General features: G+C 38.6%; 2 protein-coding genes and 1 long non-coding RNA gene across 3 annotated transcripts; 1 reads left to right on the plus strand and 2 right to left on the minus strand.

Moving 5' to 3' along the window:
• Positions 1–1137: 1137 nt before the first annotated feature.
• LOC129726110 (V-type proton ATPase subunit D 1) lies at positions 1138–13862 on the minus strand. The gene is made up of 5 exons (XM_055682766.1): positions 13702–13862; positions 13530–13647; positions 13106–13469; positions 12918–13012; positions 1138–1473 (listed from the first exon to the last, which is right to left on the minus strand). The coding sequence occupies exons 1-5, from the start codon at positions 13740–13742 to the stop codon at positions 1351–1353; spliced, it is 741 nt and encodes a 246-aa protein (XP_055538741.1). The 5' UTR covers positions 13743–13862; the 3' UTR covers positions 1138–1350.
• On the plus strand, positions 2193–13037 carry LOC129726114 (uncharacterized). The gene is made up of 3 exons (XR_008728246.1): positions 2193–2265; positions 12296–12402; positions 12469–13037. It is a non-coding gene; the product is annotated as an uncharacterized LOC129726114 (long non-coding RNA).
• A 6674-nt stretch (positions 13863–20536) lies between the features above and the next one.
• On the minus strand, positions 20537–21760 carry LOC129720173 (uncharacterized protein K02A2.6-like). The gene has a single exon (XM_055671610.1). It carries the CDS (start codon positions 21758–21760, stop codon positions 20537–20539), a length of 1224 nt encoding a protein of 407 aa, XP_055527585.1.
• Positions 21761–22394: the final 634 nt, after the last annotated feature.

Below are 22394 nucleotides of genomic sequence, written 5' to 3' on the forward strand. Positions count from 1 at the left end.
TTATGTAGCAGTGCATTTTTATTTGCTGAGACATTAGAGCGCTTTGAACAATAATTAATATAGATAAAATATATGAACGAAACCTTATTTATGATGGCATCTGCACTTCGCAGATATTCAAAGGAGTCATCCACATTCCACGTGGACAGATTTTTAACGATTTTCACCTCCCATATAAATTCTAAAACTTTTGTATGGACCGTGTACATTATACAGACCCCTCCCCCCAAGCTGTCCACGTGAAATGTTGATGGCCCCAAATAGAAAAGCATTTGTTCGTAGCTTGTGATGACAAGAAAAATATTTGAATTAGCGATCGTAGCGCTAGCCCCGCAATTGTCCTGTACTCTAAACAGTTGGCTGCGAAGTCTGTGTATAATAAACAGAAGGTCAAGTTCCGAATCAGAATGTATCATCAAGGCTTTGCTTTTTGATGCCAAAACCTCGATAACCTGATTATATATGAATGAAATATAAGCGCTCAAAACCTGACCACTTTTCCCTGGTTGAATTACTAGATTTTCAAATATAGGTACCTAACTTCCAGATAGACGTAGTCCTACGTCAAAACTCTTTGTGAATTTTAAAAAGTCCTTTAGGGGCCATCCACATACCACGTGGACAGATTTTTAATGATTTTGACCCCCCTCCCCCTCCGTGGACAACTGCTCATATAAATGCTAAAAAAATTGTGTGGACCGTGGACATTAGCCAATCCCCCCCCCCCCCCCCCAAAGCTGTCCACGTCGTATGTGGATGGCCCCTTATTCATTTACTCATTTATTTTATTTAACCATCTAGATAAAAAAAAAAAGTGTGTCTGAATTCATTTCTATTACCCTATGAACAAAATAGTATAAATTAAAAGAAATTCTTTTTCTGTGTGAACTTTATGAGACTTTTGTTCGTCTTATACAGCTCCATTTATTCATTATTCATTCTGGTGTCGGTCATTGAGGTTCTTTTATAAGATAGAAAAAATAAATGTATGCTGTTTTGATGGTGTATTTAGTAGCCCAACATTAATTTATATATATATATATATATATATATATATATATATATATATATATATATATATATATATATATATATATATATATATATATATATATATATATATATATATATATATATATATATATTTTATTTTATTGATAAAGCGAAACTTATCGAAAAAAGCGGATATCTCTTTTGACTGCGCAGACATAACATAGGGGAAGTTAAAAATATTTTACAATAACAATATTATTATGTAACATAATATTACATGTGTTTACTCAAAACCTTTTACTGTTTTTCTTTTCAAACCTCCTTACTTTTTATGGGGAGGCTTAGCATGTGTGATTTTTAAAATAGAATATCATCATCACCTTCATCGAGCAGGTTTGCCTGACTTCGAACATCGATACCTTTCTCCAGCAATGCTGCCTTCCGAGCTTCTTCTTTCTTTTTGGCAATACGTTTTTTATCCTGAAAAAGAAAAATCTAATTAAATTTGGCCCTGAACATTTGGTATACATCATATCATAAAGCGTTTACGAGCAGGATGTTCGAAACTGCAATGTCACCGATTATGCTCAAGTGAGATCGCAAACCAACGGCAACGGTTGACTGAAATAGCGTCATCAAATAGAAATGCAAGGGTACAATCATCAAAAAAATCTCGTGACCTTGCGGGCGCAGGGCCATCCAAACTGCAGCAAATATAGCAATATAGAATTTTTGGAAATGCTGGAGGCAATAATCCTGTCATTAACTTCGACCGACTGTACTATTGTTTGTGACGCCATCCTAGACTCGAGCCAGAAATCTTTAGCCATCAGTCCCAAGTTAAAAAGTTGCCGACTAACAAATGGTCTTCTACAACTTGACTGTGTCGGTAATGTCATATTTATATGGTTTATCACGGCGTCTTCTTTCAAACCCTGGCAGGCAGTCCCAATCGTACCTTCACACGAAGAACTTGCCAATACTCACGACTGCACAGTGGTTCGCCCATAGGCCAAAAATAAAAAAAAAGTTTTTTTGTTTTCTGGCTATTATTGATTAAATGGATCGGTTATAGACCTGAGAATGCAGAAAAGCTGTTTTTGTTGGCCTATTTTATAAACAGTTTACTTTTGAGCACGAGACAAGGGAAGGTGTGTGACACTTGCAAAATCAACTTAAACAGACGTTTTTTTTACATTGTGTACATATCCGCTGTAGAACAAATTCAATTGCTTCATCTGCTTATTTTCATCATGAGCCTTCAGAAAACAGGTTTGTTTTGCTATTACGGTGTTGATTGGATAGGTATGTGTTAAACTATAATCAGAACTAGTCGTAACAGGGAACGTAGTAATGAAGTCAGCGAGCACCACTCATACTTAAATTCATGTAAACTTTGAAATGTGTTCCGCGCAGAGTTGCCAATGTTCCAGTTTAAACTGGATTCTTCCAGTTTATTTTGAGTGATCCAGTCAAACAGTTTAATCCCAGAGTCTTCCAGTTTTTTGTTTATTTCCCAGTTTTATCCCGATTTTTTATGTACTCAAGCTCCGATTGGTTTTCGGAAATATTTTTAGAACGTAAATGTTGTATAGTGTTAAATCATTGTAACAATTCTTATCTACGTTTCCAGCCGATTCTATTTTCTCGCACGAAACACGGCCAAAATATAAACTACATAGCATGAAAAAGGAAAGTAAGATAAGCTTTACTCAGAAACTGACAAATAGATTTTACCAGATCGTGGAAAAAATCAATTCCTGTGATAGCTTAATAGCTTAATATGTTAAATCATTGTAACAATTCTTATCTACGTTTCCAGCCGATTCTATTTTCTCGCACGAAACACGGCCAAAATATAAACTACATAGCATGAAAAAGGAAAGTAAGATAAGCTTTACTCAGAAACTGACAAATAGATTTTACCAGATCGTGGAAAAAATCAATTCCTGTGATAGCTTAATAGCTTAATATGTTAGGGTATCGAACGTCTTCGTCAGTGGTTTTCTTCGGCAGGTTTTTGCATAAGATTGCGGCAGAAAAGCTGCCGAAGAAAACCACTAACGAAGACGTTCGATACCCTATTTAAAAATAAAAACAATCGATCTCAAACATGTCATATACAGGCGGCATTCTTCAGAATAATTTCTGTTGCGTTTAAAATATGTTCGAATGATTAGATACCAAAACATGGCGAAGTCAAAGATAATTGGAACTTAAACTTCACAGATGTAACCTTTAAAAATGTTGCATCAGTACTCTTGTTAAACGTTAAAGTAAAGTTCATTTTCTTAATTTTGATATAAATTGATTAGGCAATTTTTAATTTTCTAGGAGATAACAATAAAATTAAAAGAAACAGAACAGTTCTGATTGAAATGAGTGATTTTTTGCTATATTTAAAACTAACATTGGATTGTAACCATCACGCTCTAAGCTCTATTGCATTTTTTATGCTATTCATCAAATTTTTTTGAAATCCAAACAGGACAGTTCTGATTTAAATGAGTGATTTTTTGCTATATTTAAAACTAACATTGGATTGTTACCATCACGCTCTAAGCTCTATTGCATTTTTTATGCTATTCATTAAATTTTTTTTTAAATCCAGTTTTTTCTTTAGCATTCTTACAGTTTAAATACAAATTTTATTGGCAACTCCGGTTCCGCGCGAGATACTATCACCAAATTACCACCAAACGAAAGATTTGGGACATAAAAAAGATTTGTTAAAGGTTCCAGCTGCATATATTTGCATCTTAGTCGATGACAAGCGGCTAAAGATGGTTACTTTTTCGTTTGAATTTCATACTTTTTACATAGTTTCTTAGAAGGGTTGTGGTACATTCAGCTCAAATTTACAAATTTGTTCTTGAACATTTGTCTATATTCGAGTTTTTATATTTGGTGTTGATATACGGGAGTTTTTTTTAAAAAATATCAATTTTTTTTAAGTTATTCCAGAAGAATAACGTGAAAGAAGAAAAATCAAACTTTAATCGCTTTGAGGGTTCACTTAACGAAACCAGATTGTGCTCAAATTTTGCATAGGGACTTTTTTCGAGAAGGCAAAACTTTTGAAAGCTGCCGTATTTTGAAATTCAATGGTCAAACTCTTCCCTGTATTCGATTGGCACCCTTTTATGCATGCATAATAATGGCAATGCCAGAGAATTTAAACAAGTTGGATGATGGCAGTCCCAGAAAAGTTTGTTTTAGTCGAAAAACACCTAATTCTGTCGATTTCAGTAATTTTCAAGAGCAAAACTGTAAAAATATGATTTATGACCGCCCTTGCCATAAAATTCGAACCACTGTGGACTGAGAGAATTCTCCGTCTACTTATTCATGCAAAATATTCATGCGTCATATGGCAACGAAATTCTGGAAATTACGAGATATTGTGCCGTTTTACAGAAACTTCGACATCTAACTTGTCTCATCATACATGGACAAGTCGAGCTTACTCGACTTTTGTAATAAGGACCATCGTACGAAATAACTGTCACATATTTAAGAAATAGGGTATCGGCTTTATTATCGTCAGGTTTGTCCTATTATCGTCCGAGGGATTAAATTTGGAAAAAATAACTCCCCCCTTTCTTTTGTCACAAACTGTCACAACTTCCTACTCCCCGAATTACGTTACGTTTTTATATCTCTCTCCCTCTTCTTTGGTTATAATTGACTAAAAATTGCGGAAATTGCAAAAATTCGCATTTTTTTAAATTAGAACGAAAAACTGAAACTAAAAAAGGAAAAGATTATAAAAGATAACTAGAAAAGGCGTTTAATCCTTAGTCCAAGGATTCTGTTGATGGAGTCGCATATCGACGACATAGAAAGCCGAGGCAGTAACTGCAGCATCATTGCTGATTTCTGAAAGACCATCCATATTTAGTTCCTCTTCTTCAATCAATTCGCAATCCAAATCTTTTCGAAACCCCCTTACAAACCCTTCCTCCGCCCCTCTTAATGCGTTACATCAAAAATGGATAGTCCCTAGAGAACTAATCTTTTGTAATAAAGTGCTCTGCAATATGAACAGCCATCATGTAAGATGATAATGGACAAACCTGACGAAAATATACGATAATTGGTCAAACCTGTCGATAATAGAACCGATACCCAAAATGAAAATAAATTCACCATCATTAGCACAAAAATCTTATGTACAGAGTGTCACCGTGAAAGTGATACACTTTATTCATGCTATATTATTGTTTGACTTAGTTTAAAAATGTTAATCAGGGTGGCGACTCAATTTCCAAAAATAAATTCTTTGATACTCCTCGATTTCCCTGATGTTCAAATTTTTTTCCCTGACTTTTCAAATTAATTCAAATTCAAATTAATTTTTTTATTGAAGTTCCTGAAGACTTAAGGCATTTCCGAAACGTCTAGGAGTACCAAAATTCACAGAAACAGTGTTGTGAATTAAGACACACCTGCTTGGACAAGAAAATCAATCAGATTTGGAATTCTGGTTGGATCAGTTCAATAATTGTTTTATAAGAATCTTGACTGTAAAAATTAGAAAATTAGAAATTCACAATTTCGCAATGAAATCTTTATGCTAAACACTGTCGATTGCTTTTTTATGTATAGAGTAGCAGCTGCACTTGAAACTTCAACTGGATTCTTATCCGGCTTTAAAATTGGTGTATTTTTGGCATTTTTCCATAATTTGGCGAAATATTTATTTTGAAACAATTTCTGAAAATTTCTCAAGAAGAACTTTGAAATGTTCAAAATCCCATCATCACCAGGTGCTTATATATTTTTGAAAATTTTAGTAATAGATTTAATCTCATTAAAGTTAGTTTCAATTAATCCTGCTGGTAGAATATTCCGGGGCATAAATTTGATAACATTAACGTGTGACTTCGTCTTTAATTAGACTCACCATATTTCGAGTTATGAACACACTCGAACTACTGAGCAAGTCTTTGAGTTTTTTGTTAATCAGTTGCAAGAAAGTAATCACCTTTTTTGATTACTGGAATATGACAATGGCAATAGTGAAGCTTGTTCAGGCGATGTTAGAAGGTGCGTTAATAGTTCGGAAGCAATTGTGGACGTGATGATGATGAAGTGGAAGAGACCGGAGAACAAATTCTTGTCTAACCACTGGTTTTCATAAGAAAAAAAAAACGTAGTCATTAGCATAAAATGCGCGCCCTACTTAATGACTTGTTAGTACATATTTGGATACTTTAAAAAAATTTAAAGCCCTATTACTTGATATTTTGGTCAATCGAGTCACTACTGCTACATTATCTAACCGTTACGAGTCCTGTACAAGGTATCATCAGTTCCCTGCGATTCATTCGCAGAAAGTTTTACTGTACAAAGTTCCCGTGTTACAATGCTCTAATCCATTCCCTGTGGGAATTTAACTGAAATCTAAACTTTGATTACAGTTTAACAAATATACTTGAAATTTTTAGCGATGGAACTATTTCGTTTTCGCGTCGGAAAAGCAAATAAGTTTCCAAATTATTATTGGGTTGTGTAGGTTTGCTGGTGAGCGCCCACATAGAATACACTGAAATAAATTCAATTCAGAACTAACTCCGTGAAAAAATCCCAAGCTTCTGAAATTTGCCCTGATGACTTTTTAAATTCCCTGATTTCCCTGATCTAAAAATTAGTTCCCCGATATTCCCTGGTTCTCCCGGTTTTTCCCAGTAGTCGCCACCCTGTTATTGTTCAATCAAAAGATGGTGGGGTTTTTACGCGCATTTAAACGAATTTCGCAGATGGACTTTTCCCCACCCAACCCACTTCATTAAGACCAGAAAGGTAAGATGATAGAAATAGATAGTTGTTTTTTAATTTTTTTTTATTAATATCATGGTAGAGTAGTAAAGTCGCAGTTGAATGAGTTTAAGGTGTGTGTAATGAAACACTGGATGGTATCTAACTTAACAAAACTACTTTATTGTGGCGTCTGGTTGGCGTCGATTACAAGAATGGAATGATAGAAAACCCGAACTTGTTTGAACAAGTTTAACGGTAGTTCTCTCACGCTCATTTCTCACTGCGGCGACTGAGAATCAGGGATGCCAGAATGGCTCATGAATAGGGCGCACCGCAAGTTCAATTCAAATGTTTCACCTTTGCATTCGAGTACGGGGCGCAAACGCTTCTCAAAGTTATCTTCTTATCCCTAAAAAGATAGTTTTATTTTGATATGCATAAAAGGATACCTTACCTTACCAATCAGACGAGAGCCGTGGTGGCTCGTGCTGTATCAAGAATTTGTCGCCATGTTGCTCGGTTTTGGGCTGTGTTTCGCCAGTCGCGAAGCCCAGAAGCTGAACAGACCTTGTGAAAATTGTGCCCCTCGTGTCGATGCCCGCTCTCCGGATCACACCCTCAAGGGCGGTGTTAAACAGCAAACAGGAAAGTCCATCACCTTGTCTCAACCCTCTGCGCGATTCAAAGGGACTCGAGAGTATCCCGGAAACACGCACGTAGCACATCACTTGCGCCATGGTGGCTCTGATCAATCGAGTCAGTTTATCCGGAAATCCGTAGTCGTGCATGATCTGCCATACCTGTTCTCGTTCGACTGTATCATAGGCCGCCGTGAAGTAAATGAAGATGTAATGTGTGGGTACGTTGTACTCGCGACATTTCTGTAAGATCTGTCGGATTGAGTAGATCTGGTCCGTGGTGGCACGGGCTCCCATGAAACCCGCTTGGTACTGACCCACGAACCTCCTGGTTAAAGGTGATAGACGACGGAACAGGATCTGTGAGAGTATTTTGTAGGCGGCATTGATAAGCAAGATACCGCGGTAGTTGCGGCACTCCAGCTTGTCGCCCTTCTTGTAGATGGGACAGACGACTCCCTCCATCCACTCGTCTGGCAGTTTTTCCTCCTCCCAAATCCTGGAAATGACAAATGCCAGCGCCTCTCTTCGCTGTTTCAAGAGCTCGCTCGGCAGTCCGCCTTTGCCTGCGGCTTTATTGTTTTTCAGCTTCCCGCTCTCACAAAGAACTTCATGAATATCGGGGGCTGATACTCGGTCATCCGCTGCTGGTGCTCCTAGGTCAGTTTTTGCTCCGCTTCTGTTTACTGTTTCGCCATTCAGGTGTCCATCGAAGTACTCTTTCCACCTGTCGACCACCTCGCTGGCATCCGCAAAAGGTTCCCATCCGCGTCGTTGCATATGTCGGCTAGCGGCACATAGCATCTGCGGGACTGGTTTACCTTCTCATAGAATTTCCGCGTTTCACTGGCACGGTACAGCTGCTCCAGCTCCTCATGTTCACGATCCTCTTGCTGGCGTTTCTTTCGTCTGAGAATCGTGATCATGTCGTTCCGTGCCCGTTTGTAATTGGCCTTGTTCTCTCTCGTTGACCTGCCCAGGTATATCGCCCAGGTCCGGTTCTTCTCATTCACCGCTGCCTCGCACACCCCGTCATACCAGTCGTTTCTGCCACTCGGTGCTTCCACTCCTAGTGTCGCCATTGCGGTCTCACCGATAGCTGTGCGCATGCTGCACCAGCCGTCTTTAAGAGGCAATGCGCCCAGCCCCTCCGCTGTGGGTAGCACCGCTTCAAGCTGTTGCGCGTATTCCTCCGCAGCCTGGGAGTTCCGGAGCTGCTTAATGTTAAACCGCGAGGTTTGGCGGTGTCGCGCGTGGTATACGGTCGACAGTTTTGAGCGTAATGATACCGCAACTAGGTAGTGGTCCGAGCCAATATCCACACCGCGATAGGTACGTACGTTTGTAATGTCTGAGTAGAAGCTGCCGTCGATGAGACATGGTCAATTTGATTTGCTGTACGTTAGTCAGGTGATCTCCAGGTGGTTTTGTGGATGTCCTTACGGGGAAAGAAGGTACTTCGGACTGCCGGTCCTCGGAAAGCTGCGAAGTTTACGCATCGCTGGCCGTTGTCGTTCGTCACGGTGTGCAGGCTTCGCGGGCCGATCCCCGGCTTGTACATTTCTTCCCTACCGATCTGCGAGTTCATGTCCCCGATGACGATCTTGATGTCTCTACGCGAGCAGCTATCGAAGAGTTTCTCCAGCTGTGCGTAGAACTCTTCTTTCTCTACATCGGGTTTTCCTTCGTGAGGGCAGTGCACATTGAGGATATAACCAAAATTTCTTTCCATGGTTCAGTAAAGTACATTGCTGAAAGCGTATCAGCAAACCACTTGTTTGCTGATTCACAGCATTTTTTTTCAAAATGTTACTGAAACTCAGTTCTTCAATTTACTGAATTTCGTTCAGTAATTTTATTTTTACTGTAAACCAGTATTCCATTGACCAATTTACTGAAGACCAGTAATCGATTCAGTGCTTCGCAAAAATACAGCAAAACTATTTGCTGAACAGAAAACAGTGAATGAATGTTTGCTGGAATCCAGCGGAAGAATTGGTATGTCAAAAAACTATACGTCAAGCTGTCATTAGTCAAACGCGCCAAACCGCTGTGCAGCTGGTACGGGATCATCGCTAAGTTCCTGATAGCGATTATGGGACCATAGCAAAGTTACTGTTGGGCTAGATGAACTTAAAAGTTGATATGATAAACATACATCTTAAGTTCAACATTAATTTGGCTATGATCCGATGGGTGGATAAAAGCTGCTGCCTGAGGGAACAATGTTCCCTTAAACTAACTGGTTAACCAGCAAATTGATTTACGTTTTGCTGAATGTGCAGCAAATTGTAATTGCCGACAACCAGCAAGTTGTATTTTGTTCTACTGAACATGCAGCAAACGATATGTCACTTTTATGCAATTGAGCATTGCTGAATGATCAGCGAATTTCATTTTGCTGAACAGATGCTGGAAACACAGCACACCAAAAATCAGCAAAATTCTGCTGATTTTCAGCTATTAAAAGGTGGTGTGTAGTGTAGTTGTAGAACCGGCCTTTTATTCTCAACAAACACATCCTGTCGCTAATCGCCTGCCACTTGATCACACGACTCTGCATCCTGCCCAGCACTATAAAGCCGGTACCCAGCTCATTGGTTGTGCCGCCGCTCTGGTAGTACTGGTTGGTAAACGGCTGGGCAGTGCGTACCAGCAGTACACCCGTACTAGTTGGCATAGAATTGACCCCAGTGTGGTCCAAAGCATAATGCCCAGCAACTCCTATCCCTACCTCCACGTTGGGAATGGATTGGAAGCTTGGTCGTATGCTGACAGGGAAGGGGTAGCTGCTATCTTAGGAGGGCAGCTGGTCCGAGCGTCTGTTCCCCATGTTAGGGCGGCTCAAACAGCGTCTGATCCGGAGCGGACGGCTGAATTATGAAATGCGGCGTCTCGCCAGCTACACCCAAGACGGCAGCCCCGTCGCGAGACTAGGCATCCGCAGCTCTAGTAAGGCAGCATGCCGTAACATTAAAATACAGTCGAACCTCCATGAGTCGATGTTCTAGGAGTCGATATTTTCCTGTACTCGATGATATTTTCATCCCTTTGATTTCCCATACAAACTCACTCCCAGTAGTCGATATTTCTATTACTCGATGCTTCCTTCGCTCGATGTTCCCGTGTGGTAACTATGCTAGTTGTTTAGTTTCTATGAGCCGATGTTGTTGTCAAATTCCAAGTTCCTCTGACGTGAAAAAGTGAATGAAAGCTCAATTCCCGCAGAAGATGAAGGAAACTAAGAAATGAAGGAATAATGTGCTGACTGATGTCAAAATGTGATAGGCTAGATCGAATTTTGATTATTTTTGTTAGCGAAACTAGACATAACAACAATCTCTAGGGCAATAATACTGGAAGCTCTACAGTTAGTAAAAAATCTTGCTTCAACATTATCTAACTAAATTTAGGATCCAGCAAGAAATCATTTAATAGCAGAGGTGAATCACCTAAAAACCTCTCTAATAAAAAAATATTACATGCTCACAACTTACATTTTCCTAATTTTAACATTTGCAAATTTTGAATCTTATCAAAAAATGTTAGATTTATATTTTATTTTTAACTTTTGCTGTCAAAGGAAAAGTTACTTTTACATGGTATATTTTTTCTGCAATTTAACTATATATAACATTGCCGATTACAGTATTTCAATAAAACTCATTTTTTAGTATATTATATTTTACACATTGACATTTTTGAATCATTTTTTCAGAATTGTGATTTTGAATGATCAATCAATATCATAGAATAAAATCTCTATCAATATCAAACAAATTCGCAGCTATATCGGAAACAATCGGTCGGGATCGATTTGCGAAGCAACATGTATTGACTTTAGACACCTATTGCTACTAAAATTGAATAATATTGTGAGTTTAAAATGACAAAAATAGTGTACACAGCTTTATGCAATTTATTGTATGAATAATTGACGTCTTCAAAAACTTATTCTATGAGTCGATATTTCCTTGAGACGATGGTCCCTTCGATATCGACTCCTGGAGGTTTCACTCTACTACGAACAATTAAGAATTGAATACGGACCGGAAGAATTGGCAACGACCTAGGCGACGAAATAAGGACGACGATTGGAAGCTCGGTACATGGAATTGTAGATCGCTGAACGCCCAGGGTGGCGACCGGATTCTGCTATATCAGCTAGAACCCCGCCACTCCGACATCGTTGTGCTCCAGGAGCTTTGCCGGAAAGGAGAGAAGGTACGGAGGATTTGTGGCCGCATAAAAGGATAATCATGCTCAAATTGACTCCCGATTTTTGAATAATTGACAATACAAATTTTTCTTCATAAATTATCAATTAATGGTCATTACGATGTTAACACATCGGTAAATAACAAACACCAGGATTCAGGTTATCATATTTTTTTATTGATTAGGAACAAACGGGAAAGAACAACGCACTATCAGCATAAACACGGGCAATATTGCTGAAAGCCAGGAGACAAAATGACGCAGACTATCTTTACAGGGTTGAAAAAGTCCAGAGTCACTTCACCCAGATTGCCTAGCATGTATCCCCAAATGCTGGGGTCCAATGGATTCAAATTCAGCTGTGACAGCTCTATTCAAACCGAAAAATGAACTCCCTGACTTTCCCTAATTTTCCAGCTTTTCCCAGATTTTCAGCACCCTGCTGCTTCTTCTTATATTCCCTGAAATATATCCTTATTTCTCCTGAGATTTTTCAGCATTTAGAACAAAAAAATGCATTCTAGATGAATGCAACACTGATATCCTAATGAAAAAAAGTATTCGATCGGATACGACATTAAACACAAGAGGTTTCGTATTGGTCTTTTATGCTGAAAAAATCCATCAAAAAGCCGTTTAAAAAAGAATCGCGTCTCGGTAAAAAGTTTTTTATGATATTTCAGGTTTTTCCAGGATTTCGCTACCCTGTGTGCCACATGTGCACTGCACAGGTACTCTATTTTCAAAAATGCAAACATATTCAATATCAAAATATAACAAAAACAAGCAAGTAAGCATGCTAGCGAGATTTTGATTTAAGCCCCCAAACACTTTGGGTTTTCTTATTATATTCTAGGAAGAAGATCTTAAACAAATATTCGCGCACATGTGACGGGAGCCATGTGATATCCCTGCATAGTTTTCACCTATAAATTTATGCCGTTACGAAACCATCCCCCCCACCTCTTGAAAAATGTTGGAAATCGGACGAGGAAGACAAGGTTAAAGCCGTTTTGTTAATATTAATGGTTTTTCGACAGCGTATACGCTTAATATTGCAACAAACGAGTCCAGTGACAATGAGTGCCGTTAAAAAGCAAACCAATTGATTAAAAATAATAGTGTTATTGTTCAACATTTAAACATTTGAATGCAAACGTCGTAACTTGCATACAAATTTTCATTAGGTAAAGATTTTTTTAAAGATTTTTTCTTCTCGGTGTTTAATGTTGGCCAACTTTAATTACCTTGGACATAAAAAGAATTCGAAATTTGTAAAAGCTTAATTTAATGTTTTGAACTTACCTGTATTTTTTTTAAACGGTAAAATTCTTCTCTCTCAAGTTCATCCAATTCTGAAATAATGTACGCTAATGTGCGATCGATTCTTGGAATTATCACTGAAATAAAAAAATATTTGCATATGTAGATCTAAATACATATACATCTCTTTTTGAAAATTCAAGCAAATACCAACAATTTACACAACTTACCGTGTTCAATAGCATTAACTCGTCTATTGGTGATTTTGATAACTTCATCCAAAGTGACAAATGATGTTTGAAGGGAAGCCAGCTCTACCAATAACTTGACAGCACTTTGGTAATTTTTTTTCAGCTTCTGCATTTGCTGACCACCCTTGGCCAAACCTGTTAGTTCATACGTATCACTCCCATCCTGATAAGATTCGAACACTGGCAATGTTACACCAGCAACATTATCTTTTTTGGTTCGAATTTTAATTTGGGCCTTGGTAACGTTTTGCAATACAACCTGATTGAAGTCTCCAGAAAGGAATTTGGCCTCCGCTAAGGAGAAAGCTGCCTCTTTCATAACTTCCCCCATCAAAGTTTTAGTCTAGAGAACAAACTGATGTGAATATTTTCCAAATATTTAGTTTTTCATAAGTAAATTTACCTCAATTATCTTGCTAAGGATCATACGAAATCTCATTTGGAGTGCATCGGCTTTCTTCTTAAGCAACCCGTGACCTTTATGGGCACCAGCCAGACGGGCTTTCATTTGCATCTGGGCACTAAAATAAATTTAGAAATGTTTACATCGGTTTAACAGTTTTATTAATACCTACCCTCGCGAAGGAAAAATTGGAATTCTATCTTTTGACGACATTCTCGTTTTCAATAATTTGAAGTGCCACAAAAACCAATGTTCGGAAAACACAACTGGTCTGGTCACAAGATCAAATAATTTAGATTCCTTAGTATCATAGACTGGAATTGAAAATAGATATCGATATAGTGGCCAATGAATATCGATATACTTTGTAATCAGTTGATAAAACCAGAGTAAATTGTGATTTGGGCGTACAATTGATTCCAATCGTGTACACTCTAAATAATTTTCACATTATTGTTACGTGAAATTTCCTATACGTATTCATTTTCTGTCATTTTGCATGATTTAAGTGACAAACATAACATCTACGTGAAAAACACATGCTTACTATGTTTTATCACGTAGCACCTACGTAAACTTGGCAACCAGGGGGGATCTATCTGTCAAACATCGTGTAACCAACATATTCGGCAACATGGTGTTTGTTTTGGTTTTTGTTCTTTTTGGTTATGAAATTGATCGATGTGAAATATTATAGAATTGGAACGTTTTTTTTATCAAAACTCGAGAAACCGCGGAAAACTTTTATGAATGTGTTGTGTAGTGTTTTTTTCCTCATTATCGTTCATAGTTACAAACGTCACGGACCAACAAACGTCACGGACCAGAGCTGATCTGCGATAACGCACACATATATGAAATTTGACAGCAGTGAATCCCCTCTGTTGGCAACGTCAAACAGAATAAAGTATCGCGTGAACTCTTCGTGCGAAAATACACAGAAATCAAAATGGCGAAGTTGTTGTCTGATTCAGTCTTTGAACATAAAAAGGAATTTCTCGATGGCTTGCCAATAAGTGAGCTTTAAAAAAACCATAAGAATTCGACATCGAGTCTCGAGCTTACAGATTTTACACAGATTCAGTTCAAATGGCGAGGAATTACCTGAACATAAACAGTTGTAGCACATACATAAGACATACGTAACACTCAGGAAGAAATCTTCCAAAAAAGTTGGTACAAAATGAACTACTCGAATGGTACCACACTCAGAATAAAATCACTGTTTGAGTTGTTTTTAAAGGCAGTGTACCTGCGCTGCCCTGCATTTGTCTCGTTCCTACTCGAAAAATGCTGCATTGATTTTGTAAATAACTTTTTGACAGTTCCTTACGGGATTTTCTTTGGGGCTCGATAAAGCCGAGAAAAAGAAAATTCATTTTGTTCATTATTTGTCGAGCAGTATGACAGGACGAGGTACGGAGTACTATGGGGCAACGTGTTCCAGAAAAAAACGCCAGTGTTACGTATGTCTTATGTATGTGATATAATTGTGTACATACAATAATTTTAAAAACTAATATTAGTGATGAGGCTGGTTTGTCCGCATTCAACTCTAGGTAAATCATAAAGTTTATCATACAGGTCAGCTTCCTTCAAGAATTTGAACATATTTGTTAATTTAGAATGGTTTGTGTCTAAGATACTTTTAGCACATACTTAGACATACGTAACACTGGCGATTTTTTTTTGGTACTCTTTGCCCCACATCACCCGGTACCAACACCAATATGAAATGCTCGACGAAAATGAACGGAATGAATTTTCTTCATAGCGGCTCTACTCGAGCCCTCAACAAAATCCCTTACGAAACTGTCAAAAAGTTGTTTACAAAATCAATGCTGCATTTTTCGAGTGGGAACGAGACAAATGCAGGGCTGCGCAGGTACACAACCTCCAAAAACTACTCAAACAGAGGTTTTTTTTACAGAGGTTGGTACTTTCGAGTGGTTCATTTTGTACCAACTTTTTTGGAAGATTTCTTCCTGAGTGTTACGTATGTCTTATGTATGTGCTTTTAGTATCGCCAATTTAGTTTTGGCAAACATCTTATTAGTTAATCGAGCCCAGCGATGCCAACCTTTTTTTTATAAAAAGCTGGAAGAATTCAAAATAAAAAACTGGAGAAAACTGAATGTATAAATTTGAAGCTTTTACATAAATTTATTTGATTTTCGGTTCAAAAATACTGCACCGTGTTATTGCATGTAACCAAAAAGGCTGAAAGAAAATTGTTTACACATGGAGATTATAGTCACTGGCGTACTTGAAATTGAGTAGATTTCGAATAAAATCTTACAACCGAGGCGCATGAATGCACAAAATACTGAAAACTGGTTAAAACTGGAACAATTTTCAAAAATTGGAAATATTCAACCTTCAGCTGTTTCGCTGACGATCTTCAAAAAAACTGGAGATATCCAGGAAAAACTGGAGGGTTGGCAACGCTGATCGAGCCTGCTATTTGCAACCTGTAGTCCCACGTTCATAACGTAGGTTTTCATAACGTAGGTGAATTCTGTTAGGTATGAATAAAAATGTTGACGGGAAGTCATGAAACGGGAACGGAAAGCTAGCAAAGACTCGATCACTGACTGGAAACTGGTCTCGCATTCAACTGCCTTCCAGAATTTTTTGTCTAATTTATTTGTTGGCAGATAAATTCGTTCTCTGTAAACTTAAAAACTTCTAACTATTAAATTTTGTACTAGAGTGCTATAGTAGCGATTGTATTTGAATGATTTCAATCTTCATTCATCTCATTAGTGAGCGCAAGGAGGGGGCGGTCATTGAATTTATTCTTTTTAAACACTTAACTGGATACCGGGCCGATGCGTATACAAGGAAACTCATATACTAGGTGTATTTCTGTGATATTGATTTTGTTGTTTTTAAGCGGCGTGATTATTAACCCGTTCACACTACAGTGGATGTCATGTGATATCACCAATCTTGATATCAAATTTCATACTACAAATTTTCCGTAAAAACTAGATGTTTGGATTCTGATATCAAGATACGTGATATCATATGATATCAACTGAAGTGTAAACAAAACATAAGGCGAAATTCGACCGTTTTCATTTTCGAACTGCTCAGCGTATTAAACACGGCAACCATGTTTTATTTTATTTGAACAGTTCTGCTAATCAGATTTAACTTCGCATGACTTCAAGTACGCACTGGAAGGTGTCATGAACTTTGTGAGAATAAATAAATTTTTAGGTTTGTACTCGCAACGTTTGAGTTCCAATGCCTCACTCGCAATATTGACCACAACTTGAAGAAATTTCGTTGAACTACAATTGTGTGTGATTCAAAAAATGCATTCTAAGTACAACACATATTTTGTACGAAATATTAAGCTCGAGATTATTTTCTTTGCAGCCTCAATTCAACGGTTTTACAAGAGTTTTCGATCTCACTCTTTGCGCATCACGTTTTGCTTTAGTATTCATGTGTCAGTTCTACTCTTTCTTTCGTACAGGTGTTGTTTTTTCTCTTCATATACTGTTACACTTAAACAAATTTTTATTCCTTTTTTTTATTTTTATTTTCTCTTGCCATTTTTTTCTGATCTCTCACACGATAAAATAAGTACGATATCGGTGAAAGGCAACAATTCATCATTCACAGATTCACACTTAGAAACAGTAACGGATGAATTTCTCCGATAATCGTTAAATCAGGACAGGCAAATAAAATAAAGAGACAACACAACCAACCATAACCGATCCAAACAAACATCAGAACCAAGGCAGATAAAAAGAAGGAAGTATCACCACAACCAAGTTTGTAGATGTCTTTTTATTATTATTATGATTATTATTATTTCCAACAAAACTGTTTCTCTTCAGTAATCTCATGTTGACATATCCGGACTACTTCGTGATTAGGGCGAATCTTACAAAACTCAAAAAAGACAAACAAAGTTTTCAATCAAAAATGCAAATCCTAAATAACGGTGGAACAATATATTTGTCATCCAAATACTCTAATAAAAGCAAAATTGTTAAAGCTTCGTACATGGTAAACCTTAAATTTGAATTTCAGTCGCTTTACATTGTATATTCGAGAATTTATAGTTTCGCCCTTTACCATAGGCGTAGCCAGAGGGGGGCAGGGGGGGCCGTTGCCCCCCCCCCCTAATTGTTGAAATTGGTGCAGAATTTGGTTTTCAATAACTCTAATAACGTTTGCGCTAAAAAAAAAATAGACAAAAATTGTCAAATTTTCATAAGTTTACCTTTACAAGCACTCACGAAACTACGCATGCAGCAACAATCATATTAACCCATGAGTCATCAGACAAAATTTGATTTGTGCGTTTAAATAACGGTACCCCGCCGCGTCGAAAACGGACATCGTGCGGCAGTTCGTGGACACCGGATACGCCCATTCTGGCATCTACAACATCATGGCCCGGTTCCGGATGGCCGCCGACCATGAGCGACAAGAAGCTCCAAAGGATACTGAAGAGGAAGACCGAGGGCAAAGTGGCTACATCGCTGCGTGCGCTTGGCCTGGAGGTCTGTGCAACCGATCAAACAGTGCTTGGCGAACATGGACATACATGTCAGGCGAACATGGACGGCCAATACCCGTTCACTAGTCTCGGAGCTGCAGACAATGAAGCAGCGGCAGCGCCTGAATAAGATGGTCAAATCGATTTTCCCAGCAATTCACGACGTGGCGGTGGTGATGGACGACGAGTCCTGTCTTACCCTGGACGGCAACGACTGGTAGGGCACTTTGTATTTTACTTCCACCACGAAAGAAGTAAGCACTAAGGTGAAATTCCACACCAAGTTCCCCAAGACGGTGGCTGACTGTCGGATAATATCCGAATATCCGTTTGATCCGGATTTTGGATATTTGTCGGATATCCGATGCCGGATATCCGGATATTTTAATCTGGATAGTCCCAGCACTAGTACGAAGTATCGACCGGAAGTTGCGTCGTTCACTAAAAAAGGCCGAAGACACGGTGTTTTGGCTGGATCTGGAGTCGGCTCACTATTCGAGGCGATTGTTTGAGGAGATGGAACGGCTAAATGTCGATGTGATACCCAAGTTAGCGAACCCGCCCAACATTCCCAAGTTGCGTCTCATCGAGGATTTCTGGCAAGCCTGAAGTAAGATCTACTTCAACAATTTTGTCGCGAAATTTCAGGAGGAATTGATAAATAAAACAAAAAAAGAATTGAAAAACATGACTACACGCATGTTTTCGTCCGCCATGGCGAATGTTCCGGTTAACTGCCGGAAGGCCGCACGCAAATCGTAAATTTTTTTGCAAGTAAGCTAACATAATCACCTTCCATAGGAAATTTATGAAACTCAATTATCTGCCTTAGTTATTTTTTCACCACCATCCGAAAAAAGTCCATTTTTTTTAACGCAAACGTTAGCACAAAACGACATTTTTAGCCCATTGAAACATTTGTGTAAAGTATCAGCCAGATCAAAAATAATTGATTGACATGCTTGGCCTATGTTGCGTGGAATTGCACAGGTTTTTCAGTTGATCCACTAAGGACATTGCAGCGGCAAAAGTACCGGGCAAATCCGTGTAGATCACTAACTTGTAGTATTTATTTCTATACTTTTATAATACCATTTGTTTACTTCTAAAATTTTGAGGAACTTGCCCCCCCTCCTAATCGAAATTCTGGCTACGCCCATGCCCTTTACTATGCAACCTTTTCGATCTGCTCCAAAGTATCGCCCTTTACTTTACGCCTTATTTGTAAGTGTATTGTTGCTGTTGCGTTAGAACTCAGGGAACATACTTAAATGACGTAGCATTTTTTTCATGATTTTTAAGCCCCCCCTCCCCCCTCGTAGCATTTGGTCACAAAACCTAAACCCCCCCTGAAAAAAAAAACGTAGCATTCGAATACCCCCTCCCCCACTCACCGCTTCTGAAAAAAAAACGTACAGAAATACATGCCGTCAGGTTTTTACGCGATTTTTTATTCGCGGAATTTTTTACGAGTTTTTTACGCGGATTTTTGAATTAACGTGGATTTTTGAATTAACGCGCTTTTTTTACGCGATACCGCGCTAATTCAAAAACTTTTTCGCGAATTTTCGAATTAAATTGGGTTTGGAACCAGAAACGTTTAAGTGTTTATCTAGTAGAAGACTTAGTTCAAAAAATACCCACCGCCCTCCGAAAGATCCGGAATGACCGTCAAAGAGGACAATTTGAAATACTGGTTCTAGAGCGTCTCGGGTTTTTTCCAAGCCCTTCTTGCTGGTTCACTTTACGCGGATTTTTGAGTAACGCGGTTTTTTACGCGGATTTTTGAATTTGCGCGTTTTTTTACGTGGATTTTCGAATTAACGCGGTTTTTTTACGAGGTACGTAATAAAAACCTGACTGTAGTAACATACATACAAAAAATACTTGAAAAAAAAACCGTGTCTAATTCAATTAATTTACAACTTTTAGACTCGTGACTGCATCTTCTGCTTCGAAGGGCTTGCGTTTTGGTACAAGAAGTAAAGGTGTTCAAACAATATAGTATGATTCAGAAAACACAGAAACTATTCCAGAAATGAAACGAGTATCTAATAATTTTCACTATTAAAAACCACAAAAAAGCAACGATTTTTGTATTCAAAACAGATTGTGTGTTTGGAAATCCAAGTGATTGTTTATGTAGCATAGCTTTTAGAAGATTTCAGAATGCCACAGATAAAAACATTTCGACAGATCTCGCTGCAATACTTTGTGCAATGTTTTAGTGTATTTTTAGAATACATTTTTCCTGCAAAAAAATTAGTCTTTTAAAAAAAATGCTACGTCGATTTTACTACAACCCCCCCTCCCCCCTTGTCAAAGCTTGCCACAAAATGATGATATCCGCCCTCCCCCTAACCTAACTGGATATATTTATTGTACTGATTCGTTACAAAGTAAATGTACATATAAGGTGTATCATTCTGACTACATATTAGTGTTAGTAAGTCACTACGTCACATCTCTCTTGTTTTGAAGTTTAGTAATACACAAAATCTTTCCTCAAAGCAGGCTTGACGAGTCTACCAGATCGTGTTGTTTGCTGTGTAGTATCATTCGACCCAGATACTGGCTGTGTTGGTTGAGAGACGCTCAGATTTTCTCTTACGTAGTTGGTTGACATAACTTCATCCCTCTGCACTGCTTCCGATTCCGCAACGTTTTTCACTGTAGTCGGTCGTAGATGGTGCGCGTTTCTTCTGAGCACCTTTTCACCATCATCAACTGCATACGATCTTTCATCGAAACTTTTTACCACAGTAGCTGGTTTCCATGTTCTATCACTTTGTTGAAGTAGAACTGATTCTCCTTGCTGAAAATGTTTAGGTACGGTAGCGCCGCGATCGGCATGACATTTCTGTAGATTCCGTTCTGCATCGAGGGCTTCCGTGACTCCCGTCACTGTCTTCGGTTGTAGTTTTTCCAATGCAATAGGAAGGTTAGAGCGGAGCAGTCTACCCATCAATCTCTCACAGGATGCTGGTAATCCTTCGGAACGTGGAGTGTCCCTTACGTGCAACATAGCCAATTGAACATCTGATTTATCCTCAGCACACTTTTTAAGAATATTTTTGGCCGTTTGTACGTAGCGTTCTGCTAACCCGTTAGCTCTCGGGAATATCGGACTAGACGTGCAATGATCGAAACACCACATCTTTGCAAAATCTCTGAATTCTTGGGACGAAAATTGTGGTCCATTGTCTGATTCGAGCACTCGGGGTATCCCATGAACAGAAAACCATTCTTTTAGGCACTGAATTATGTTACGAAAAGATTTATCGGATAACTTCTTGAAATCTAAGTAGCTAGAGTCGACAATCAAAATGAACTCTTTTCCTCGGAAATGGAACAGATCCGTGGCTACTCTATCACAAGGCAACAACAGAATTTCTTTTGATACTATTGTGTGTTTTACGTTACTACGCATGTGTTTCTGACAAATTTGACAAGCGTCAGTCATATCCTGAATATCTTTGGCCATGTTAATCCAGAACATCACTTGTTTTGCACGTCTAATGCCACTTTGCAAACCCGGATGCCCGCTATGTATCACTGCTAACATTTTTCGTCTCATTGAATGAGGATTAACCACTTGGTTAGTTTTGAAAATCAGTCCTTCGTACACAGCAAGTTCATCACGGAAATGCCAGTATTTTCTGATCATCGGTTCAACTAAAGCTCGGTTTTCTGGCCAGCCAGCCATAATCACTGCACTCAGAAGTTGCAGTTCTTGATCTTCGCGTACGTGTTCTCGTAGTTCCTAAGCTGAATGTTTAGACATCTGCAACACAATGTGCACTTCTAGTTCCTCTTCACGCTCTGTATCAGTGGAGTTCAAAACATCTCGGCTGAGTAAATCCGGTATCGGTATATTTTTCCCTTTTACGTATACTACCTGCGGGTTGTACTGTGCAACATCCAATCTAATTCGCTTTGATCGTGGAGGAGCACGTTCTAGCGGCTTGCGAAAAATCGATTCAAGCGGCTTATGATCGCTTTCTATCTTCAACTTTTTGCCGTATATATATTGCTGAAACTTCTTGCACCCAAAACGAATGGCAGCTGCTTCCTTTTCTATTTGCGGATAATTTAATTCAGCTAGCGAAAGAGCTTTTGAGGCGTATGCGATAGGTTTACCGTTTTGCAGCAACACTGCTCCCAAGGCTTTGGAGCTCGCATCGACCGACAGAGTAACAGGTGCATTGACATCATAGAATGCTAGAATGGGGGGAGAAGTCATCAACTGTTTGTCAAACGCCATTTGTTGTTCTTTATTCCAATCCCAATCTACACCTTTTCCCAAAAGTATTCTCAGAGGAGCTGTTATCTCTGATAAA

The sequence above is a fragment of the Wyeomyia smithii genome, chromosome 2, assembly GCF_029784165.1.
Source record: "Wyeomyia smithii strain HCP4-BCI-WySm-NY-G18 chromosome 2, ASM2978416v1, whole genome shotgun sequence".
NCBI classification, from domain to species: Eukaryota; Metazoa; Arthropoda; class Insecta; order Diptera; family Culicidae; genus Wyeomyia; species Wyeomyia smithii.